At 54.3% G+C, this 21635-nt stretch overlaps 7 protein-coding genes across 7 annotated transcripts; 5 read left to right on the plus strand and 2 right to left on the minus strand.

Annotated features, from left to right (window-relative positions):
• Positions 1-2790: 2790 nt before the first annotated feature.
• On the plus strand, positions 2791-4560 carry LAJ45_10863 (uncharacterized protein; the record flags this gene model as incomplete). Its single annotated transcript, XM_046120378.1, has 6 exons — positions 2791-2813; positions 2893-2908; positions 3005-3089; positions 3169-3565; positions 3625-4061; positions 4130-4560. The coding sequence occupies 6 exons, from the start codon at positions 2791-2793 to the stop codon at positions 4558-4560; spliced, it is 1389 nt and encodes a 462-aa protein (XP_045966387.1).
• Positions 4561-6229: 1669 nt separating this feature from the next.
• LAJ45_10864 (uncharacterized protein) lies at positions 6230-7263 on the minus strand (the record flags this gene model as incomplete). The annotated part of the gene is made up of 3 exons (XM_046120379.1): positions 6230-6485; positions 6542-7065; positions 7123-7263. 3 exons carry the CDS (start codon positions 7261-7263, stop codon positions 6230-6232), a joined length of 921 nt encoding a protein of 306 aa, XP_045966388.1.
• Positions 7264-8254: 991 nt separating this feature from the next.
• Positions 8255-9073, plus strand: LAJ45_10865 (uncharacterized protein; the record flags this gene model as incomplete). The annotated part of the gene is made up of 4 exons (XM_046120380.1): positions 8255-8296; positions 8372-8796; positions 8895-8945; positions 9016-9073. 4 exons carry the CDS (start codon positions 8255-8257, stop codon positions 9071-9073), a joined length of 576 nt encoding a protein of 191 aa, XP_045966389.1.
• A 440-nt stretch (positions 9074-9513) lies between these two features.
• Positions 9514-12611, minus strand: LAJ45_10866 (uncharacterized protein; the record flags this gene model as incomplete). Its single annotated transcript, XM_046120381.1, has 5 exons — positions 9514-10006; positions 10096-11099; positions 11196-11807; positions 11870-12049; positions 12123-12611. 5 exons carry the CDS (start codon positions 12609-12611, stop codon positions 9514-9516), a joined length of 2778 nt encoding a protein of 925 aa, XP_045966390.1.
• Positions 12612-14085: 1474 nt separating this feature from the next.
• Positions 14086-16259, plus strand: LAJ45_10867 (uncharacterized protein; the record flags this gene model as incomplete). Its single annotated transcript, XM_046120382.1, has 8 exons — positions 14086-14097; positions 14353-14411; positions 14509-14656; positions 14760-14847; positions 14930-15412; positions 15502-15765; positions 15862-16098; positions 16204-16259. The coding sequence occupies 8 exons, from the start codon at positions 14086-14088 to the stop codon at positions 16257-16259; spliced, it is 1347 nt and encodes a 448-aa protein (XP_045966391.1).
• A 1057-nt stretch (positions 16260-17316) lies between these two features.
• On the plus strand, positions 17317-19903 carry LAJ45_10868 (uncharacterized protein; the record flags this gene model as incomplete). The annotated part of the gene is made up of 2 exons (XM_046120383.1): positions 17317-18999; positions 19076-19903. The coding sequence occupies 2 exons, from the start codon at positions 17317-17319 to the stop codon at positions 19901-19903; spliced, it is 2511 nt and encodes an 836-aa protein (XP_045966392.1).
• A 769-nt stretch (positions 19904-20672) lies between these two features.
• LAJ45_10869 (uncharacterized protein) lies at positions 20673-21521 on the plus strand (the record flags this gene model as incomplete). The annotated part of the gene is made up of 4 exons (XM_046120384.1): positions 20673-20746; positions 21068-21200; positions 21298-21412; positions 21484-21521. The coding sequence occupies 4 exons, from the start codon at positions 20673-20675 to the stop codon at positions 21519-21521; spliced, it is 360 nt and encodes a 119-aa protein (XP_045966393.1).
• Positions 21522-21635: the final 114 nt, after the last annotated feature.

Here is a 21635-nt window from a genome sequence, read left to right on the forward strand (position 1 = left end):
GATGCAGGGTGGAGGGTTGATTGATTGATTGACTAATTTGTATGCACCGATGGGCAGAGGATAGCTGAAGGGGTACAGAGGGGTACATGAAGATTATATATATGGAAGTATTCTTGTACCCAGTGCACGTGCGGAATGTTAACATTCCGACAAATATCGGGGAAAAAACCCCGACACTCTCCACTCTATTTCCTATGTCGGTATCTGAAATACGATGCGGGAGTCCGAGTTATGATACGTATACCGGGGCCAGAATAAAGCTTAACTTTCGCTTCGGAAGCTAATTTTGTGTCGGAGCCTATATAATTATAAAAATCTTTATTTTTCGTATTTAAATTGGGTTCCGACAGTTCTCCGACTTCTGACGGAAAAAAGTTCTCGCCTCGAGTAGGAACGATAAAACTCCAGCTCCTCCGGATCCTGTAGGAGGCCGGCTGGATACGACTAGCCTAATGTCGAGGTTATATGGGAGTACTAGTACATATATATAGGGCACACAACATAATCCACGTACATAAAGGGCAATGAATGACTCTGGGCGTCCCGACACGTAATGTAACCTCATGACTTGCCGAGGAAGAGATCGACTCCGCTATCAATTGAAGGACATGTGATATCATATCACCATGGTTCAGCTGAAGGCCGGGGGGGGGGGGTATTATCTAGAAATGTTGTGCACGTGCAGTGGTTAGTATTGAACGAGATTAATATAACTATACTTTAGAGTATGCTGTAGCACGGGCTCTTGCTATAGCTAATTCTGTCATGATCTATATATGGTGGTTGGTACTATGCATCATAAACCATCACTCGCGTATCATGGAGTGGGAGGGCAGGGGGTGGGAGGAGCTAGTGCGAGATGGGGAGATGGAGCTAGCTCATAGCCTAGGCACCTCGTTCCTTCAAGCACTCTAATCCCTTCGTGAGTTTTCAGGACCGGGCACTAGTAAGTAGGGTTACCCTAGTGTGGCCGGCCCGAGACGAGTAGGAAGAAAAGCTTGACTTGACTCGTGATAGCAGCTGCTCGATTTGTCTCGACTTGTAAAAGCTCGAGTGGCTCGGGCTGAGCTCGGGCTTCTCAGTGGCCCAATATGGGAGTTCCAGAAGACATTCTAGATCTTTTTGGGTATTATATACATATGTTGTTAGGGTTAGGGTTCAATGCCTTAAGATTGTATAAATCAAATGGCGGAATGCGGGAGTATGAAGAGAGATAACACTCAAAAAGCTCGAGATTTTCAAATCGGGCAGTGAGAAAAGTTTGAGCCAACTCGACTCGTGAGGGTGGCTGCTCATGGCTGCTCGAGCTAATCCGTGTCATCGACCACAATAGGTTATCACTTAAAGAGGTGTTTTACTAGTGATGGACACAAGACGAAAGGTCTCAAGGCTTTGCCCCGAGACACGAGACGAAACAAAAAATAGCTAGACTTAGCTATAGATAATACAAAACAAGACAAAATAGGACTAGGAAAAGTCTAGTCTCTCGACTTTTCGAAACATACGAGTGATCGTCTATGAGCTACATATCTGCATCAAAACCTAGTTTTCTGGCTTGGGCCCTCAAAATCCCATCTTTAAAAAGTTTAATTACCGTCGTTTAAGAAAACACCATCTTATAATCACAGAAACTGTTGATACGAAATTAAAAGATCAACCTGATGACCCTGACACCTAACCCTCAGTCTCGAGACTTTGCACAACACATGACTCGAGTATTGACAATTCTGAGACCTCCTTCTGGAATTCACGAAAAAAAGACGGAACACCCTCAAGTATCTTGTTTTGTATTGCACCCATAACTGTGTTTTTAAACCTAACCCTCACCCCGCAAACCTGTTTTGATGTGATCACGTGAGGTCACCATTGGTGACTCCTCCTTTACTTATTCTAGCGATTCTGGAGTCTGGAAAGAGTTGTGTTTAATGGTTACCACCACAGGACGGATGGGAGTATCCAAGCTGCAAAGCTGGCTGCGCGATACTTTCTCTCCACGTATACAGTGATATTAGCAATGGCGTCCATAGTCTAGCCTAAGTAGACGTGTCATCTGTGCGTGTAAAGTAGATACATCTTGTAGGCTTTCATCCGATCCTCCTTCTCATATTGCCTATATTGAGTCTTCCTACTATATAGTACGTACACTCTTCCACATTCGTGTAGATAACGTAGAGCTCATCAGGAAGCGATCCATTATACATTATCTTCTGTTGATTGTAGACCTATCCATGTGTGAGGCCGTTCTCTCTCTTATTTGTAGCATATTAAAGAGGTTTGAATCTGACTAGCTGATGAATCACCAGCCATCACTCGTACCAAATTCTCCAAACCACACATTTCCACTTGAGCACCTGGAATCACCTTGATATCAAGCAGATCCAGAAACTACATGTAGAGCACACATCGTACAGAAACATCCAGGAATCGCATCACATAGCACAGCCCAACGGTCGAGTCATCCATAACGTCGACCAGTCACGTGGAGCCAATGATCAACCAGCCCTGCCACCGCGCTGTCTTAAGCTACAACAACAACCATCATATGCATCATCACCACAGCTCACTCACTCAACAACAACACTCTCTATATTCCACTCACGACTCACCCTCCATTCCATTGCGAATTCCCCACAACACGGCCACTCAACACGGTCCCTGCCAAGCCACCCACCTCCGGGTAACTGGCAGCACCCCCAAGCTCTCTGTCACACAACCATAGTTACCTCCGCCGCCGCCCGTCGAGAAAGCTGGAGCTCTAAAGGCGATTCTACAGCTCGCAAAACTCCCACAATGTCGGGCGGAAACATTCGAGGGTAAGTCTCTCTCCCGTGCAGCTCCCACCCACTCACTGGTAGGGCGCGCGCGTGCACACACAGCTAACACACTCTGTAGATTTAGCTACTTGGAGGTCAGTCGGTTTTCTCGGGGGTGCCGCGCCGCCGAGCGAGCGAGCGAGCAGGAAGTCACTTGTGAATGAGTTGAGATGGAATTGACACCGCTATAGAACCTCCCTCCAATAACGTTCCGCCGCCTGTACCAGCAGCCCGCAACCTCCCTTGCCATCTTCCGCCGCATGCTCCCAAATCTAGGTACGCGCACTCACCCACCCATCCGGGGGTACCTCTCACCCCCCCTCCCCCACTCAGCAGTACTAACTCCCCCCAACAGCCAAAGTGATAGTGACCACCCTCCTCTACAACGACAAGCCCATCCCCCTGGCGGACCTCGAAGCGCTGATCCGGCCTGAATCACACCGCCAGCGCGAAGACGCCTTCAGCAAGCTGCGGCGGCTGCACATCATCGCCGAGGCTGCGGACGGCATCAGTCTCGACCCCGTGTTCAAGAAGAACTTCCGCCTGGCGCTCACCGGCGGCGGGTCGCACCACTCGTTTGGCGTGCCGTGCAACACGCCCGACAAGAAGAACGTTACGGTGGCCTTCCTCGACGAGTATGCGCAGAAGAAGTTTGAGAGCATCCTGCACTTCATGGTGGGCACGCACAACGACACGAAGCCCGGCGACGGCGTCATTGAGCTGCTGTGTATCGGGAAGCTGATGGAGCGGCAGTATGACCGCCCCCGTACCCACCACGCTCCCGAGGGGACAAAAAGGCTAACAGCAGCAGAGGCAAGGGCACCCAGGCAACAATCACAAAGAACGGCTTCTCCTTCCTCCTCCAGGAAGGAAACTCCCAGATCTGGGCGCTGCTGATCCAGTACCTGGACTACGCCGAGGACCTCAAGATGGAGAAGACGGACGTGCTGCACTTCTTCCTGATGCTCGGATCGCTGGAGCTCGGGCAGGCGTACGCCATCAAGACGCTCACGCTCACGCAGCGCACGATGCTCACGGACATGCGCGACTACGGAATCGTGTACCAGCGCAAGGCATCGTCGGACCGCTTCTACCCCACGCGCCTGGCGACGACACTGACGAGTGAGAGCGGCGGACTGCGTAGTGCCAGTCAGACGATGGACGTGGCGACGGGCGCGGATAAGGCGGATGATGAAGGGAAGGGATTTGTCATTGTGGAAACGAACTATCGCGTTTATGCCTACACCAGTAATAACCCCCCCCCCCCCCCCCGGGGGGCCCCCAACTAGCACAGCAGCAGTACTAACATAAAATAGACTCCCCCCTCCAAATCGCCGTCCTAAACCTCTTCGTCCGCCTCACCACCCGCTTCCCCAACCTCGTCTCGGGGCGCATCTCGCGCCACTCCATCCAGGAGGCCATCAAGATGGGCATCACGGCCGACCAGATCATCAGCTACCTAACCGTGCACGCGCACCCGCAGATGCGCAAGAACCTCGTCATCCTCCCGCCCACCGTCGTCGACCAGATCCGGCTGTGGCAGATTGAGGGCGAGCGCATGAAGGCCACGCAGGGCTTCCTGTTTAAGGACTTTACGACGGCGCAGGACTTTGAGGATGTGGCGAGGTATGCGGGCGAGCTGGGCGTGCTGAAGTGGAAGAGTGTGCAGAAGAGGTGCATGTTTGTGACGAGGCATGAGCAGATTGCAGAGTGGTTGAAGAGGAGGGCGGCGGGGGGGAAGAGGTAGTGTGGGGGGGGGGGGGTTGCGCTTTTTTCTTCTTTGTTTCAGTTATAGCGGGTTTTTCTGTTCCTATTGTTTTTTCTCAGTTCTCTTCTTTCCTGTTCTGCTCAGTTTTTGTTACTCTTTTTTTTTCTTTTGGGAAAACACCGGGCATCAATGTACGCACCTATTTTTACGGGGCCGTGGGGGGGAGCGGAGTATATTAGATACGAAAATTTGGTAATTATTAACCTGTACTTTTACGTAGTAGTTATACTACCTATATACTTTCATAGCTAGTTCGATTCCTGCATACATGCAATGCTGATTCGATTATGGTGCACTGTTCAATGATTGATCATGACCATGGATCCATGTGGGGAAGCTTCACGCTGTAGCTTACAGCACCTCGATATTATATACACATGTATAACCAGCTTTTAAAAAAAAAAGAAAACAGGCCTCATTTATCGTGTTATAAGAGGAGGGTAAGCTATGATTTCGTCGTGGCTAGTATTTAAAAAACCTAGCGGTAAAAATGGCTCCGAGTGGGATCATAAGATGTCACTCGATTAATACCTGGCCGGGAGAGTAGGTCGGTGGTGGGCGGCTGCGGATGTTCCCTCGTAGTTCTACTTGGTCTCCTGGGGCCGGTCTGTAAGTCCGGATGTACATACATACACTGCCTGCACTTCAGCGGTGAACTAGTAACTTCAATAATACTAGGCTAGGTATGTGCTTGTAGACGAGGAAGGGGAAGTATGTTAATTTAGTTGGTATAACTTCCTCCTACGCATGACTGCATGGGGGATGGTGGTTTTTAGTGAGGAGCGACTCTATCGGGTTTGCCCTTTGTTTCAGATATAGATACCGAGCGTGTGTCCTTCAAGATGGTAGTTAGGGTAACGGTGGAGGTGAGGTCTCGCTGTCAAATAGGTGTCCTCAGCTATCCGGTCCGACTCTGCTATAAGCTATAAATTAATCAGCCTGCACATATACATATGTAGACCAATCTAATAATCCGTCTCAGCCCATCCTATATCCACCCCAACAGAGAAGAGGATAATCTCTCCTGCCAGCTACATGTGGCTAGGACAACTGCAACCCGGCCCTGAAACGGAGCTAGCCAGAAACCTACATACATACATGTATATAATCCTCCGCAATTCAACAGCAGCCAGCTAGTATTCTCCACCGAAAATCAAAAACACTGCCTGTTTATCGGGGCACCAGGTTCTATCACAAGAAGCTGAAAGTTAGTCTAGGAAATATGCCCATGATGCAGGTCATTCGCAAAGTTCAGAACTAGGACCTGCTATCTGGGTCTGGCCTCCTTCCATCGCGAAGCCGGCCGGCAATGTATCAAGTGTGCCTCTGTGCATTCATCACTCACAGCGAAGTCTTTTTGGCTAAGCGGGTGTACTCCAACACCGAGTGATAATCCATGAGTATGTTTTGTAAATTCGGGCCGGGGTTCATTGATCGATAAATTCATAATTCAGGCTAGTTTTTGCGTCCTATATTCCTTATTCTGTACACTACTATCATACCATTTCTCTGTCTATTTTTTACTCTGGATTACTACTAACGAAGGCGAGAATCAGTATTAAATGAAGCTCAACTTTTGGTCCCATAACTCCCTGGAATTGCAATATTTACAACCGTCTATTTATTTACCTGTGGACCAACCGCCCATCTACTTTCTCACAACCTCCACCACACACCTCCCCACCCCCACCTCCCTCTCCTCCCTCACCATCCTCGCCACCCACCCCCCCCTCGCCTCCACCACCTCCAAAAACTCCCCCACGCCCCCCCCAACCCCAAAATACATCCTCTTCGCCGCCACCAAACCCCTCCCCCCTTCCTCCACAGCCCCCAGCAGCACATCCGTAAACACCCCCAGCGTAGCCAGCGAATAAATCGTCTCAGACCCCAACACCAGCCCAAACCTACCACCACCCCGCAACAGCGCCAGCATCCCCTCCCCCACCCACCGCTCACAAACTCAACACCCACCCCGCAGCCCTCCAGCGCCGCCACAAACTCGTCCACCAGGTCCCGCGTCACCTCCAGGTCCCCCTCGTCCTCCCACGCCGCCCCAGCGCGCAGCATGCACCACGCCAGCAGCAGATTCGGCAGCGTCACTAGCCGCAGCACATCGACGTTGTAGTCTGCGAGCGTGAAGCAGCAGGGCGTGCCGCTGGCCAGCGCCGCCTGGAAGAGGTGCAGTGAGGGTAGCGCTGTGCCGCAGCCGAGCTCGAGGACGCGCGTAGGCGGGGGTGTTGGCGGGGTGCTGAAGAGGTGCTGGACGAGGTCTAGTGAGCACTCCCAGGACTTGAGGCCGCCCTCGTAGACGGAGGTGTGGATGTCGGAGGTGCCGATGAGCGCGGTTGGGGCGGTGGTGGTGGTGGTGGTGGAGAGTGGGTCTTCGGACATGAGCTGCATGCGGACGTCGTAGAGCTCGCGGCGGGGGAGGCGGATGTGCGGGGTGGGGTGGAGCGTGGTGTAGGAGATGTTTGGGGGAGTGTGCTAATCTGGGAGGTGTCAGCTGTGGGGATTGTGGTGGGGGGGAGGGGGAGGCCGCACTAGTGAGGCGAGTGTGTGGTGCTGCGCGGGCGTGGTGGGGGGGGCGGCTGTGGGGGCGGCGGCGGCGGGCGCGGCGGTCATGGGCGTGTCATCGTCGCTGTCGCTGTCGCCGCCGGTGGAAAAGTTGAATTTGAAGGCCATTGCTGGTTTGTGGTTTGGTCTGGCTGGCTGGCGGCGGGGGTTGGTTGGTTGATTGGCTGCGGGCGTTTTTGGATTTGCGCATGGAGTGGACGTCTTAGTCATCCAGCGTTAGGTTGTGGGAATCCGGGGGTGTGATCATTGACACCCGAGACACCGTGAGGGACCTTTGATTATGGCTGTGGGGAATTACCAACGAGTAGATGAGACGATGATTACTATGGCTCTAAACAGGTTGTGTGTATGGTTATTATATGTGCATCGCCCGCAGAGTCTCCAGTGCCAGCTACATACACTACATGTACTTGGCGAAGAAGAGATGGCGTGACAGCATGTCCTCAATCATGTCGTATAAAGCTCTAGCAGTGCTGTTAGTATCATCGTAGTCTGTCTTCTCGATCTTCTCCAATAGCTAGGTCTTGTTATTACCCACGGTAAAATTAATACACACCAATTACCCAGTGCGTCTCCTCCTCTCCTCCTCCTCCTCCTCCTCCTCCTCCTCCTCCTCCTCCTCCTCCGTCACGGCCCCTCACCCGTCTGCAGCCGAGTGATATTCCAAGACTCACTCGCCCCCTTCTCCGCCAGTGCCAATGGCCGCTTTGCGATGCATCACATCGCTGTGTGTGCCCGGGTTTCTATCTGTGTCTCGCTGTCACATGCAACCAAGCTTCGCTTCCCTTCCCAAGAGCCGCAGCCGAGTGGGGCCGAGTTATGGCATGTGGTGAATGAAGCAAGCAAGACATCTTCTTCTTTCTGGATTCTGTCCGAGACCCCGACGCAGCCGGTCGGGAAGCTAGGTTTTCCCACACCCGCTGCCCTCCTTTCTTTGCCTCTCTACATCTACGTCTATACACCAGCTATAAACGTCTACCAGCTGTATAGCTCAACGTCTTCGTCTCTGTTCTACGCGTCTCGTATTATATTCAGTAGTGCTCCAATACCCAGCTGTCTAGAAACCCCTTGAGACAGTACACACCCACCCACAGACACTATGGCCGCCCCTATAGCACCCTCAAAGCTTCAAGCCCTCCAGGTACCTCCCCTCCCCTCCCCTCCCCTCCCCAACCCACCCCTCCTCTCCTCCACCCACTAACCCCCCTCCCCCCAGGAAACAATCACCACCTTCCTCCTCGACCCCCGCAACCACGACCTCCTCACAATCCTCAAAGGCCTCCGCAACGGCCTCGTCTACGGCACCAAAGTCCGCTTCCCCCACGCCCTCGTCATGGTCCTCCTCTTCCGCACCGGCACCCTCCGCTCCAAAGCCACCCAGATCCTCACCGCCACGCGCACCCACGCCACGAACCTCGGCCTCTTCGTCACGCTCTACAAGACCACCATGCTGGCACTGCGGCACCTCAGCCCCACGGGCAAGGAGCGCAGCGCAGACAGCTTCGTCGCCGGCGCGCTCGGCGGGTACGTCGTGTTTGGCCGCGGCGGCAGCGGCAACAGCGTCAATATGCAGATTGTGGTGTATGTGTTTGCGCGGGTGGTGCTGGCGCTGGCGAAGCTGGCGGTGAGCGATGGTCCGCTGTGCGTGGTGAGGGCGAGAAGGCGAGGGAGGGGGTGGGCAGGGTGGCGTGGCCGCTGTTTGCGGGGGGGAGTTGGGCGATGGTCATGTGGTTGTTTAGGTGGTATCCTGAGGCGGTGCAGGCGAGTATGAGGAGTAGTATGGTGTATTTGTGGGTATTCCCTTGTGCTGGTTTTTGGAGAGTGTGGGATGGTGCTAATGTGTGGTGGTGGGTGTGATAGGTATGATAATGCGGAGACGTGGACGGGGATTAGGGACTTTTTGATACATAATAAATAGACGGGAACGGGCGGGCGTTTGGGGAAAGGGGGGTTTTGCTTTGGGGCACTTGGGAATTGCATTGTGGGTGTATGATAGATACATTTATACTTGGAGACGGCGCTGGTCCTTTATATTCCATAATGTACCACACACGCCAAAGCGCTGAGCTACTAACTGACTGTCTGACTGACTGGCTGGCTAGAATTGAAATGAGAAATAAATAAAAAAATATACAATACATTTAGAAGCAAGACTTATTTACAATACAAGAAACGATATCGTATACTCATTCCATCCATCAGTGAAAATAAACAAAAAGACTCGTACAGAAAAGGTATCAACAAGCTATAACTAATAGTAATAATAAAAAAATCTAATTTTAATACAAACCATTAACCTCCCCAGCTGCAGCTGAGTAGACATCAAGTCCAGAGCCCCCCCAGAGTCAAGCCCCCCACCTAAAACCTACAACCTCCGCATCTCCACCTCCTCCCCCCCGACTCCACACTCGCCCTCATCGCACTCGCCCCCGCGCTCGACCCTGGCCTCTGATAATCCACACTCAACCTCCCCCTATCCACCGTCCCCGTCCCCGTCCCTGCCCCCGTCTCAACATCCACGCTCCTCTTCCTCGCGCCAAAAAACCTATTCCGATGGCTCACCACGCTGCCCCCCGCGCTCCCCGCCCTCCGGCGCTGAAACCCCTCACCACCACGATACTCAGAGCTACTCCTTGACGTCGTCCTTGCCAGCTCCGCCTCCGCCTCTGCCGCCTCTGCCGCCTCCTCGCGCTCCCGCTCCTCGAGAACCTTCACCATCGGTATGTGCTGCTGCTTCCGCCGGTCCTCGAACACGTCGCCTGAGTCGTCGGAGGACGCAATGTCCTTCACGCCCAGTGAGAAGTCGACCTTCTTGCTTCCGCTGCGGCTCGATGAGCGGCCGATGCTGGTGCTGCGCGCGAGGTCTGGGGCGGGGGCGTGGTCCGGGCGGAGGATGCCGGATGGTGTTCCACCGCCACCCCCGGGGATGAAGGGCGGTACTCGCCGTCCTGCTTATCTGGGCCAGCGCCGCGGTCGAGTACGGACTGCTGCAGCTGGTCGTTATTGACGGATTGGAGGAACACGGGGTGGGAGCTCTTCTGTCCGGGCCAGCGCATGTTCGGCGACTCGATGCCGACGTCGTCGACGGCGACCATGAGCGCGCACATAAACTTGTTGCGGCGCTGCAGGCGCACGAGCTCGTTCTGCCAGTTGCTCTTGTAGAAGAAGACCACGTTGAGCTTGACGCTGTGCATGTCTGGGATGTCGCGCAGCTCCGTGATGATCTTTGGCTGGTACTCGCGCTTCTCGGCGGTGACGAAGGCCAGCAGGCGCTCGCGGAGTTCCTCAATCTGCTCGAGGGAGGTGCCGAATTTGCAGACGACGGGGATGGCCTCGGCGAGGCCGCCAGAGCGGCGCATGTTTAGCACGAAGAGCGTGTTGAGGAGGGAGTTGGGCGCTTGCACGACGTGGCCTTCGAGCTTTTTGAACTCGGTGTACATTAGCGCGATTTCTTTGACGAAGAAGGTGTCGATTGTGCCGGCGCCGGTGTTGTAGATGTCGACGCGGTCGCCGACGTCGAACGGGTGTTTGACAAAGACGAAGATGATGCTCGCGAGGAACTCCTGCGCGGTGGCGGAGAACAGCCAGCTGAGCGCCAGCACGGCGCTGGAGGCGGAGGTGAGCACGTTGGCGGTGGACTTTGAGATCAGGCTGAGGAAGACGAGGATGACGATGACGGCGACGATGAAGGTGAGCACGTCGTCGAGCTTGCCGATGACGCTGTCCAGGTCCTTGAGCGAGGCGGCGATGGCTTTGCGTTCGCGCCCGATCTCGACGCAGGCGAGCTCCATTTCTTCGCACGAGATGTCGCCGTTGAGGTCGCGGTCGAACATGACGAAGGCGGCGTCGGCCTCGTCTTCGGAGGAGAAGGCGTGCTTGAGGTCGTCGGCTAGGACATTTTCGCAGCCGTCGCGGATGAAGGTGCGGTAGAGGCGGCGGGCGAGCTATTGGCGGGGGGGTGGATATGTTAGTTATGGGTAATGATATATCATACATATAATGACGGTGTGTTATAGGTAGGGGTCAATGATCGGACTTACAGCTTGGCTTCCCTCAGTGGTGTACAGCAGCGTAAGCACGACCTGCTGCGGCGAAGTACTCTTCGACACCTGCTTCCCCGTAAAGTCTCCCGCCACCTTCCCAAACACATCGCCCACCTTATTAAACGTCTTCTGGGCGCCGGCCCTCGCCTGCTGCAGCCTCACCAGCGGGGTCCTCACACCACTCGCCAGGTTCGAGTCCCGCTTCTCGTCCAGGTCGCGCTCCTTCTCAAACAGCTTCGAGTACGCATACAGCTTCGCCAGCGAGCCGATCTGGAACTTGTTGAGCTCGATGCGGTCCTCGTAGGTGCGCTGGTGGAAGCTGATGGCGATCAGCTGGATGATGATCTTCTCGGCAAAGTTGAGCACCGTGGCGACGAAGAAGCAGAGGAGCACGATGTTGGCGCGGTTCTCCCAGTAGCGCGTCGACTTGTCGCCGTTGTTGTGGTGATTGGTCATGGTGGGGAGGAAGGAGACGAAGATGGCCAGCCACCAGAAGAAGAGTGTTGCGGGCACTTCGAGCATCCGTGCCATGTCTTTCCATTTTTTGCTGTTGTTGGTGAAGACGCTGGTGAGGAGGGAGAAGATGTAGGGGAGGCATTTGGCGATGATCTGGGGAAGGGGTGTTAGTATTGGGGAGCTTGGTTTTAGGTTATATAGGGGAGGGGTATTACTCGTGCGGCCCAGAGGGAGAGCCAGACTACTTCAAGCCAGACCATGAACCACATCAGATACACATCACCAACCGCAGCTTCATGAAACACCAACCCTCCCAAAAGCAGGGGAATAAGCAATATCAGCACCAGTGGAATGATATACGTGAAATACCGAATGATAACCGATGATTCATGCACCTATCAAAAAAAAATTTCTTTTTATCAGCTGCAATTTCATTGATCCAAGAAAACATCAATCCGGTATACTTACAGTCTTCATAAACTGCGCAAACCCATTCTGCGGCTTCTCCGGCGGCCGCCACACGCCCTTGCCATTATCATGGACGGGGTTCGTTGCAATATCAAAATCGTCGACGGGATCCACCACCTCGCTGACCCTGGACCTGGAGCGGTGTCTCCTGCTCCGGGACCTATCCAGCCCCGTGGCCGACGCGTTCGTCACCACGCGCTCCGCTTTCAGCAGTTCCAGGTCGTCGTCGAGCCGGTGGCTCTCCTCCCGTTTGCGGGATTGCGAGACATGACGGTGTGGGTTGAGGTCGTCGGAGACGGTGGTGCCCGTGGTGGGCCGAAGGTCGTGGAGCTGGTGCCGCGTGAGCGGCGGCGAGTCGGTGTAGGTGTGCGAGTCGGAGGATGCTTCGGGGTGCGGGGCGGGGGCGGGGCGGGATTGGGGTTGGTAGCTGCCTGGTGGGCCGAATTCGGGGTAGGAGGGTTCGGGGATTTCGTGCATGGGGGTCGACATGGCGGTGGATGGTGGTGGGAGTGTCAAACTCTAGTAGGCATTGAGGTTGGGAGTATATATAAAGAAGAAGAAGAAACAGTCGGAGAAGTATCGGCTTCCGGAGGGGCCGCTTCGTCGACGCAATTATAACGAAATATATCAGGGAACAGGACTAGATCGAAGGGAAGGATAGGAAGCGACTGTTCTAGGGATCAGAGGAGATCAATCCAGGGATCACTAGTTTGGATTTCAAGACAGAAGATGGGAATTGTGGGATTGGGATTGGGATTTTTTTTGTTTAGTGATGTTTTGGTTTCCTATGTACATGGACGAAGGACATGGCCCCGTCTTTATACCCTACTGGTAGTAGTAGTATCTGGTAGAGCATTCTGAAATCCCCCAAGCTATATCATTATTAGCAGAGGTGCTCTACTCCATACTTTCACAAAGGTAGATTGGTCTGGGGAAATGAGATGTAGGCATTTCTAATAGATACGCGTACTATGTGTGTATGTAGAATATTCAGGGGAGAGAGACGCGGGACTTGTTGATAATTAGATGCTCTAGATAGAGTACCTAGTTGCATTATTTTGGGTATTTTTTCACCTCTTCCCGCCGGAAGGCTCCCCATCGGGCACTGATGTACAGACAGCAATTCTCTGTGCAGCACAATCGGGGAGGGTTAAAGCAAAAGGGAGCACGAAAGACGATGATCATTTGAAAAAGTCCAAAATGGTACAGACAGGAGGGGACCCTTTGGGTTAAGTATGACGCCACTGTCGTCATAAGGTTTGTCGATCCCGGATTTTTGGGAGGTGGGTGGGTGGTGGTGGTAGGGAGAGACCAGATGTGCCGCCGCCGGCTGCAACTGCAACAGCGGAGGGCGTTCGTTCGTTCGATGGGATGGACCCGGTGTTGGAAGGTTGGAAGTTGGAAACGGGAAACCGTTGTGGATTGTTGACAGGGTCCACTGGAAGTCAGGTCCACCAGCGCCGGGAGAGGTCGATTCCGAGCTGTCTTCCCCCTGCCGAGCCATGTGCCTCGAAAGCCACCAAAAAAAGAGAGGCACCTTGATTTTATTTATCCGATGAGTAGGTCCGATGAAGGCTCTCTAACCTTCAATCTCCCAGATGAAGGGCGAAGAAGATAAATCAAGGCTGCTCGGTGGGCTCCGTTTGGCTGGCTGGCTGACCGTCTCTCTATTTCTTTGTCTCTCTCCCTGCGTCATATCTGACAGGGACCACACCACATGTAAAAATGGAAAGGGAAAGGGCTTGGATACGACTCGTCGATTCCTCTAAACAACGCAGAATGCCAAGCATCCCCGTTCCCCCATCTACTGATCAATCATCCATCATCCTTCTTTTAACTCCTCTATCTAAATTCTTTCTTCCTCTCTGGTCTCTCTTGAATTTTTTTTCTCTCATTTTTTTTCTTTCTAAATAACGAACTTCTCTCCTCCACATTAAATTCTCATATTATTCTGCTGCAAATAATGAGGGGTGAAGTAAGCAAATATTCTAATTCTAATTCTAATTCCAATTCCAATTCCGCATATCCCTGACCAACGATCGTCCTATCTATCTATCTATCTATCCATCTATCTGTTCCATATCCTCGCATATCGTGTCGCTTATGATGATGCTGCCCATGATCGGATCTTATCCCATTCACTTTGATCCCTGGCTTGTTGACAATAATAATAAGTAACAATAATAACGCACGCACCGTCATCTAACCTCAACTCTTCTCACCTCCGTAGATCCTCCACGTCCACGTCGGCCAGGCCGGTGTGCAGCTAGGGAACAGTGCGTGGGAACTGTATGCTCTAACCTCTCCCCCCCCCCCCCCCCATAGTTCTCCTCTCCTGCTCAGTGGGTTAACTTCATAACTCCTCCCTGTGTGTGTGCTGCTCCAGATACCTCCTAGAACATGGCCTGGGAATGGATGGTCGTCCAGACCCAAACACAACCGCAGAGGGCGGCGGCTCAAATGAGACGTTCTTCTCGGACGCCGGGAATGGGAAATATGTGCCTCGGTCCATTTTCGTGGACTTGGATCCCTCGGTGGGTTTTTTTTGTTTGCTCTTAGCTCTTAGCTGTTGCTGCTGCTGCGGGGGGGTGAATATAAGATAGTTACTGCTGCTAATGCAGAGTGCATGCAATGCAGCCCATTGATGAGATCCGGACTGGCCGCTACCGCCAGCTGTTCCACCCCGACCTCCTGGTCAGCGGGAAAGAGGATGCAGCCAACAACTGTAAATAGAAACAATCTCAAATTATATCATAGCAAGCCGCAACCCAAAAAAAACTGCTAACGGGGGGAGTAACACCCTCTAGATGCCCGCGGCCACTACACCATCGGCAAAGAGATTCTCGAAACCGTGATTGACCGCATCCGCCGCGTGGCCGACAACTGCTCCAGCCTGCAGGGCTTCCTCGTCTTCCACTCATTCGGCGGCGGCACCGGCTCCGGCTTTGGCGCGCTGCTGCTGGAGCGCCTCTCGGCGGACTTTGCAAAGAAGTCCAAGCTCGAATTCGCCGTGTACCCCGCGCCGCAGACGAGCACGGCCGTGGTGGAGCCGTACAACGCGGTGCTGTCGACGCACAGCACCATCGAGAATGCCGACTGCACGTTCCTCGTCGACAACGAGGCCGTCTACGACATCTGCAAGCGCAACCTGGACATCCCGCGCCCGGACCACGACTCGCTGAACCGGCTGATTGCGCAGGTGGTGTCGTCCATCACGTCGTCGCTCAGGTTCGACGGGCATCTGAATGTGGACCTGGGGGAGTTCCAGACGAACTTGGTGCCGTATCCGCGTAAATGACCACCCTTCATGAACACTTGTCTTTGTTAGCAGTCAGTTAAATACCAAGCAAGTTACTGACCACACACAAATAATCTCCAGGCATTCACTACCCGCTGATCAGCTATGCGCCCGTCATCTCTGCGTCCAGGAGCTCCCACGAGTCCTTCAAGGTCTCTGAGCTAACGTTCCAGTGCTTCGAGCCCCACAACCAGATGGTGGTCTGCGACCCCGCGAAGGGGAAATACATGGCCGTGGCCCTGCTCTACCGCGGCGACGTCGTCCCGCGCGAATGCACCCTCGCCGTCGCCTCCATAAAGGCGCGCGCCAGCTTCAACCTCGTTGAGTGGTGCCCCACGGGCTTCAGTATGTCACACATTCTTCCCATCCTGAATTGAATTGAACCCCCCCCCCCCCCCCCCCACAGAGGCTAATCATGGAAAAACTCTTTGATGGATGCAGAACTCGGCATCAACAGCCAGCGGCCCATGTCGGTTCCCAACGGCGAGCTGGCGTCAGTCGACCGCTCGGTGAGCATGCTGTCCAACACGACGGCGATCGCGGAGGCGTGGTCGCGGCTCAACCATAAGTTCGACCTGATGTATGCGAAGCGCGCGTTCGTGCATTGGTATGTGGGCGAGGGGATGGAGGAGGGGGAGTTTTCGGAGGCGAGGGAGGATCTGGCGGCGCTGGAGAGAGGTGAGTGTTTTTTTTTTTTTTTTATCCCCGGGCTGTTTTTGATATGGGGGCGAGTTGCAATTGCAATTAAGTTATATGCTGATGTGTGTTTTGGGGGGTGGGTAGATTATGAGGAGGTTGCGATGGATAGTCCTGTGGAGGAGCATGAAGCGGAGTATTAGTAGGAGGGAGGGAGAGGGAAAGGGTGTGACATCGGTCATTTTTTTTTGTTTTTTTACGGTTGTTCGAAACGGCACCCCCTTTGCAATTGCTTACTGCAAGTGTTGGGAGCAGCAATAATGATACCCGCTCTGTAATCTAAAAGAAAACGGATTCACTTGAAATTTATGCCCCGCGATAAATCAAATTTGGGTACTTGGAGCTAGAAGAGAGAATACCATGTTTTAGTGACATTTACAGTCACAGTCATTTAGCGATTCTTTGATCTGTCTTGTTTTAGCTAGCTAGCTATGTGCTTTATGAGTTGTTCTCTCTCTCTCTCTCTCGATCCAAGTGCAGTGCAGTGCAGCCTGTGCAGCCAGCAGGAATCGCACGTGTTGAGTGGTCGTTGGAAGACTGCAGGGGAGCGGTGGATGGTGGGGTGGGGTAGGTAGGTTAACTCTAGCTGTGGTGGTGTGTTGCTGCGGCAACGGGGGACGTGCCCGTCTCTGGCCACTCAAGCGAGACGTAAACAAAGGAAAGTGAGCGAGAAAGGCAAAAGGCCATTTTCTCGCTTCTGCTCTTTCTTTTCTTTCCTTTCTAAGGACAGAAAGAGACAGAACGAGAGAACGAGAGACAGCAGACAGCAGACAGCAGACAGACAGCAGACAGACAGCAGACAGCAGACAGACAGACAGCAGACAGACAGACAGACGACTAACCACGACCACGATCACGATCACGACCATCCACTATCCCACGATCACTACACCACTAAACCACTACACCTCCACCACTATCACTACTAACCACCACTGCTATCCTCTCTAACCACCACGACCATCCATCCATCCACCCATCCATCCACCAATCCACCAACCCATCCAATCCATCCCTCATTGCTATTCCAACTAGCCACCCCCCCCCCCCCCCCCGTGAATATACCCACATGTCGCTAGTCGATCTCTCATCTAATTATTAAAGCAAATAAAAATCGAAAAAGAATAAAACAGAAACATCTCTTTCACCACCCCCAACAAAGAAACATCTGCAGTAGCTGCACCCCAGAAAATGACATCAATGTCAGCAACAGTCTCCACCCCCTCACCCCTCTCAGCACTAACCCGCCCCGCCAAACAAAGACGCCAAAGCCCCTACCTCACGCACTCGCGCCGCAGCTCGCCGCTCTCAATTGGCCGCATGAACGACTCTGACGAGGACGAGGAGGATGACGGAAAGGCCCCGCAGCTCAGCGCACTCGCCCAGATGCTGCTCAACGACTTCCCCGAGTCGCAGTCGGACCGCGGATCGCGCACACCCACCGCCGACCCCATGCCCGGCGTCGAGTCAGTCATCCCCCGGAAGCGCATTAGCTGGGACCGCTCGCCGCCGCCGGCATACCGAAACGCAATGATGGAGGAGGAGGAGCCACACACGCACCGCCGCAGCAGCAGCAGCAGCATCAGCCCTGACTATTCTACTGCCCGCGAGCTGGTCACGCCTGCGCCTGGTGGGAGGTACTCGCGGCGCGTGCTGGCCTCGGGCGGGTCCTCGGGTAACTCGGAGGAGCTGAAGCAGCAGCAGCAGCAGCAGGAGGAGGGCCAGAGTTACTATGGGAGTGTTGCGAAGCCCAGCGCGAACCAGCTGACCATGACGATGCAGCCGTCTACCACGGCGTCGGCGATCCGGTGGAAGCGCGCGGGGAGGGGGCTCGCGGGGGGGCTTGCGGGGCCGCCGAGGAGGGGCCCGAGGAGGGGGAGTGACCCGCAGGATATGGAGGGGTATGAAGGGTATGCTGTGGAGGATGCGGGCAGCGAGCATAACCCGGTGGAGATCAAGGAGATGGATGAGCCGAGCTCGGGCTCCAGCTCAAAGGGATTTGGGGGGAATACGAGCATGCGCGAGGAGACGCCTGTGGGCGAGGGGTCGTTCTCAATGATGTCGAGGAGGTCCAGGCGGTCGAGTCCGGAGACGTCGATGCAGCAGCAGCATCCGCGCTCAATGAGCCTGTTTTCAAATAATACCCCAGAAGAAATACGGTCCGGGTCGCCAGACTCTTCAAGGCGCTCCTCTTCGTCGCGGGCTGCGGCGGTTGCGGCGGCGGCGGCAGCAGCGGTGCCCCAGGTTCTGGCAGCAAAGGACAAGGAGAACATGCCCCCGCCACCCACGTTCCGGCGCCCCACGTCCACCGTGCCAGCTTCAAAGCGGCTGAGTTTTGCCGCAGAGGAGGTCAAACCTGTCGCAGCAGCAGCAGCAGCAGCAGCAGCATCTCGCGCCCCGTCTCCTGTGGAGGAAAAGGAATATAAATCGTTCGCCCCGACTCTGGCAGCGGCAGCAGCTGGGTCGCCGGAAAGGAAAAATGTACTGTCGATGAAGAGCAATAACACGCCGCTGCGGCCGCCCCCGCCGCCGCCCCCGCCGAAAATGTCGATGCTTGAGGCGGTCACGGCGAGTGCGGGGGCGTCGGCGACGGCGGCGCAGCAGTCGTCGAGGAAGCAGCGGTCCGTAGTGCATGTCAATGGGAAGCCGTACAGACGGCTGGACGCGATCGGGAAGGGCGGGTCGAGTAAGGTGTACAAGGTCATGGCGGAGAACTTCAAGATACTTGCTATGAAGAAGGTGACGTTTACGGCCCAGGACGGCGAGTCGGCCATCAGGGGCTACAAGGGGGAGATAGACCTGCTGAAGAAGCTGGCGCATGTGGATCGGGTGGTGCGGTTGTATGATTGGGAGATTAATGATGCTAAACAGTGCTTGACTATGGTAAGCCACTTCCTCACTCATTCCATTTCCGCCGGCATGGTTTTCAGTGTCTAATCTTGGGTTTTTGGGGGACCAGTTGATGGAATGCGGTGAGACCGACCTAGCAAAGGTACTCATGATGCGCCACAACAACGAAGACTCACAAATGGACATCTCCTTCATCCGCTACTACTGGCGCGAGATGCTCCTCTGCGTCGACTCCGTGCACAAGCTCAACATCATCCACTCAGACCTCAAGCCCGCAAACTTCCTCGTCGTCCAGGGCCGCCTCAAGCTCATCGACTTTGGCATCGCCAACGCCATCGCCGACGACACCGTCAACGTCCACCGCGAGTCGCAGGTCGGCACCCTAAACTACATGTCGCCCGAAGCCATCGTCGACATCAACGCCGCCTCCGGCAAGGCCATGGCCACCGTCGGCGCACCCCGCCTCATGAAACTCGGCGCCCCCAGCGACGTGTGGAGCCTGGGCTGCATCCTGTACCAGATGACGTATGGCCGCGGCCCCTTCGCGCACCTCACGTCAATGTACCAGAAGATCAACGCGATTCCGGACCCGAACTACGCGATCGACTATCCGGCGACGGGGATTGGCGGCGCGCCCGTGCCGCCGTCGCTGGTGGCGACGATTGATGGGTGCTTGCAGAGGGATAAGGCGGCGCGGCCGACGATCGAGAGGATGTTGGCGCTGGAGGACCCGTTTTTGAATCCGGATACGTATCGGCCCGTGAGGGAGGGCGTGGTCGATATTAGTTATGAGGTGCTGAAGATGCTGATGGAGAATACGGTGGAGCATGTTAGTGTGAATGGCGCGGCGGATAAGGAGCGTGTGGCGGCGTGGGCGACGGATGTGTATGCGAAGCTGGAGAGGAGGATGTGGGAGTCGAGGGGGGGGCAGAGGTAGTAGCGGGGGTTGGGGGGAGGGGGGGAGCGTTTTTTTTTGTGGGTGCGATATGTACCTTTATATTTTTTCTCTTTTTGTGTGTGATAGTTTGCGGCCCCTTTTGGTTTTTATAAACATACCCAGTTCTTTTTTTTCTGTGAATTATGTCCTCTTTTTTTCATATTTTTGGTGGGAGTCGTTGTTTTTTAGGTTATGATGGATGGGTTTGGTTCCTTTTTTTTTTGTTAATGGTGGTGTTCTTATTATTACTTTACTTACTTGACGATATTGCACTGATGACTGCTTTCCCTTTATCATTATTTTTTCCTTACCCCTCTTTTTCTCCTCCTTTTTGATATATGTACGTTGAGGTGCGTTGAGGTGCCGTATTATTATCCTATCCCCCTTTTCTTCTTCAGGATTCTTGTTTATTACTTAGGTTTATTACTGCTGCTGCTGCTGCTGCTGCTAGCTAGGTGGTATACTATCACCATTTGCGCCGCCTCTGGGCGGTTTCTTCTTCTTTCTCTACCCTTTTCCTTCTTTTTCTTCTTTCTTTTTATTCGTTTTGTTTACTCTCCTGTACTGGCAGGAGTTATATAGGGAGTACGTACCTAGTAGGAGCTGTGGGCGCGCGGGGGGGGGGGGGGGGGCGCCGGTGTAGGTATTAGTTATTACGATTATTACGGGTTGGACGGTCGGGGTAGAAAAAAATAAAATCGTTACGAATAAATACGAATAATAATATATCTACTAGAGCGAGATCGAGAGTGCTGTCGAGTGATGCTGGATGACGCGGTCGGCGCGGCAACCAGCCAACCAACCAGCAGAGTGGAAGTGGAAGTGGAAAGTGCAGACATGCAGGTACGTACAACTGGCTAGGCTAGCGAGCTGGGCGCGTGTTGGTAAGGGGGCACGCACGCACGCACGCGAGCTGAGCTGGGTTGCTAGAGCTCTGATAGCTATTTACATATCTATATACCTCTCGAGCTCTCTCTGATCTACACCTCGACAACAACACCATCATCATCATGGCAGATACAGCTACAGCTACAACTCCCGCTACCCACGACCCCATGGCCACAGCCACAATACACTCCCCCAAGCTCAAGACTGAGGGCAAGACTGAGCATGAGGACAAACCCCATCCTCCCTCTCCTACAACCGACCCAGCAACGAAAACAGAGCCTCCAGCTCTACCACCACCACCACCACCACCAACGCCACAGACCGACACACCGCGACTCGCCCGCCTCGCCCGCCCCCCGCCCCCAAGACCCACGAGCTAAAAGCCAAGCTTCGGAACACCACGCAGCGGGTATGCCCCCTTCCTCCCCCTCCCCACCCCCTCCCCACCAGCTTCCCCCCACTGCACCCCATGTCTTCACCCCAACTAACACAGCAAACATATACAGGACGACATCAGCGCGCAAGAAGCGCTCCGGCGACAACTCAACAACGAGCGCAACCGGCGGACGCGGCAGCGCAAGATTGAGCGCGAGATTGCCAGTGGCGTGCGGCATAAGGACGGTGAGTCTCTGTTTTGATGAAGGAGGTGGTGGGAGAAGGGAGAAGGAGAAGGGGCTAATGGGTGTGTGTAGGCAGGGTTAGGAGGTCGACGGAGAGGCCTTGGTGTTGATGGGGTGGGATGAGGAGGGGGAAACTGGGGGGGGGGGGGGTGCGGCGGGATTGGGATGGGATTGGGATGGGATGGGCGAGTGATGCATAGTGAATCACTCGATTGGTGGTGGGT

This window comes from Morchella importuna (genome assembly GCF_003444635.1).
Source record: "Morchella importuna strain M04M26 chromosome Unknown Morimp01GS052, whole genome shotgun sequence".
NCBI classification, from domain to species: domain Eukaryota; kingdom Fungi; phylum Ascomycota; class Pezizomycetes; order Pezizales; family Morchellaceae; genus Morchella; species Morchella importuna.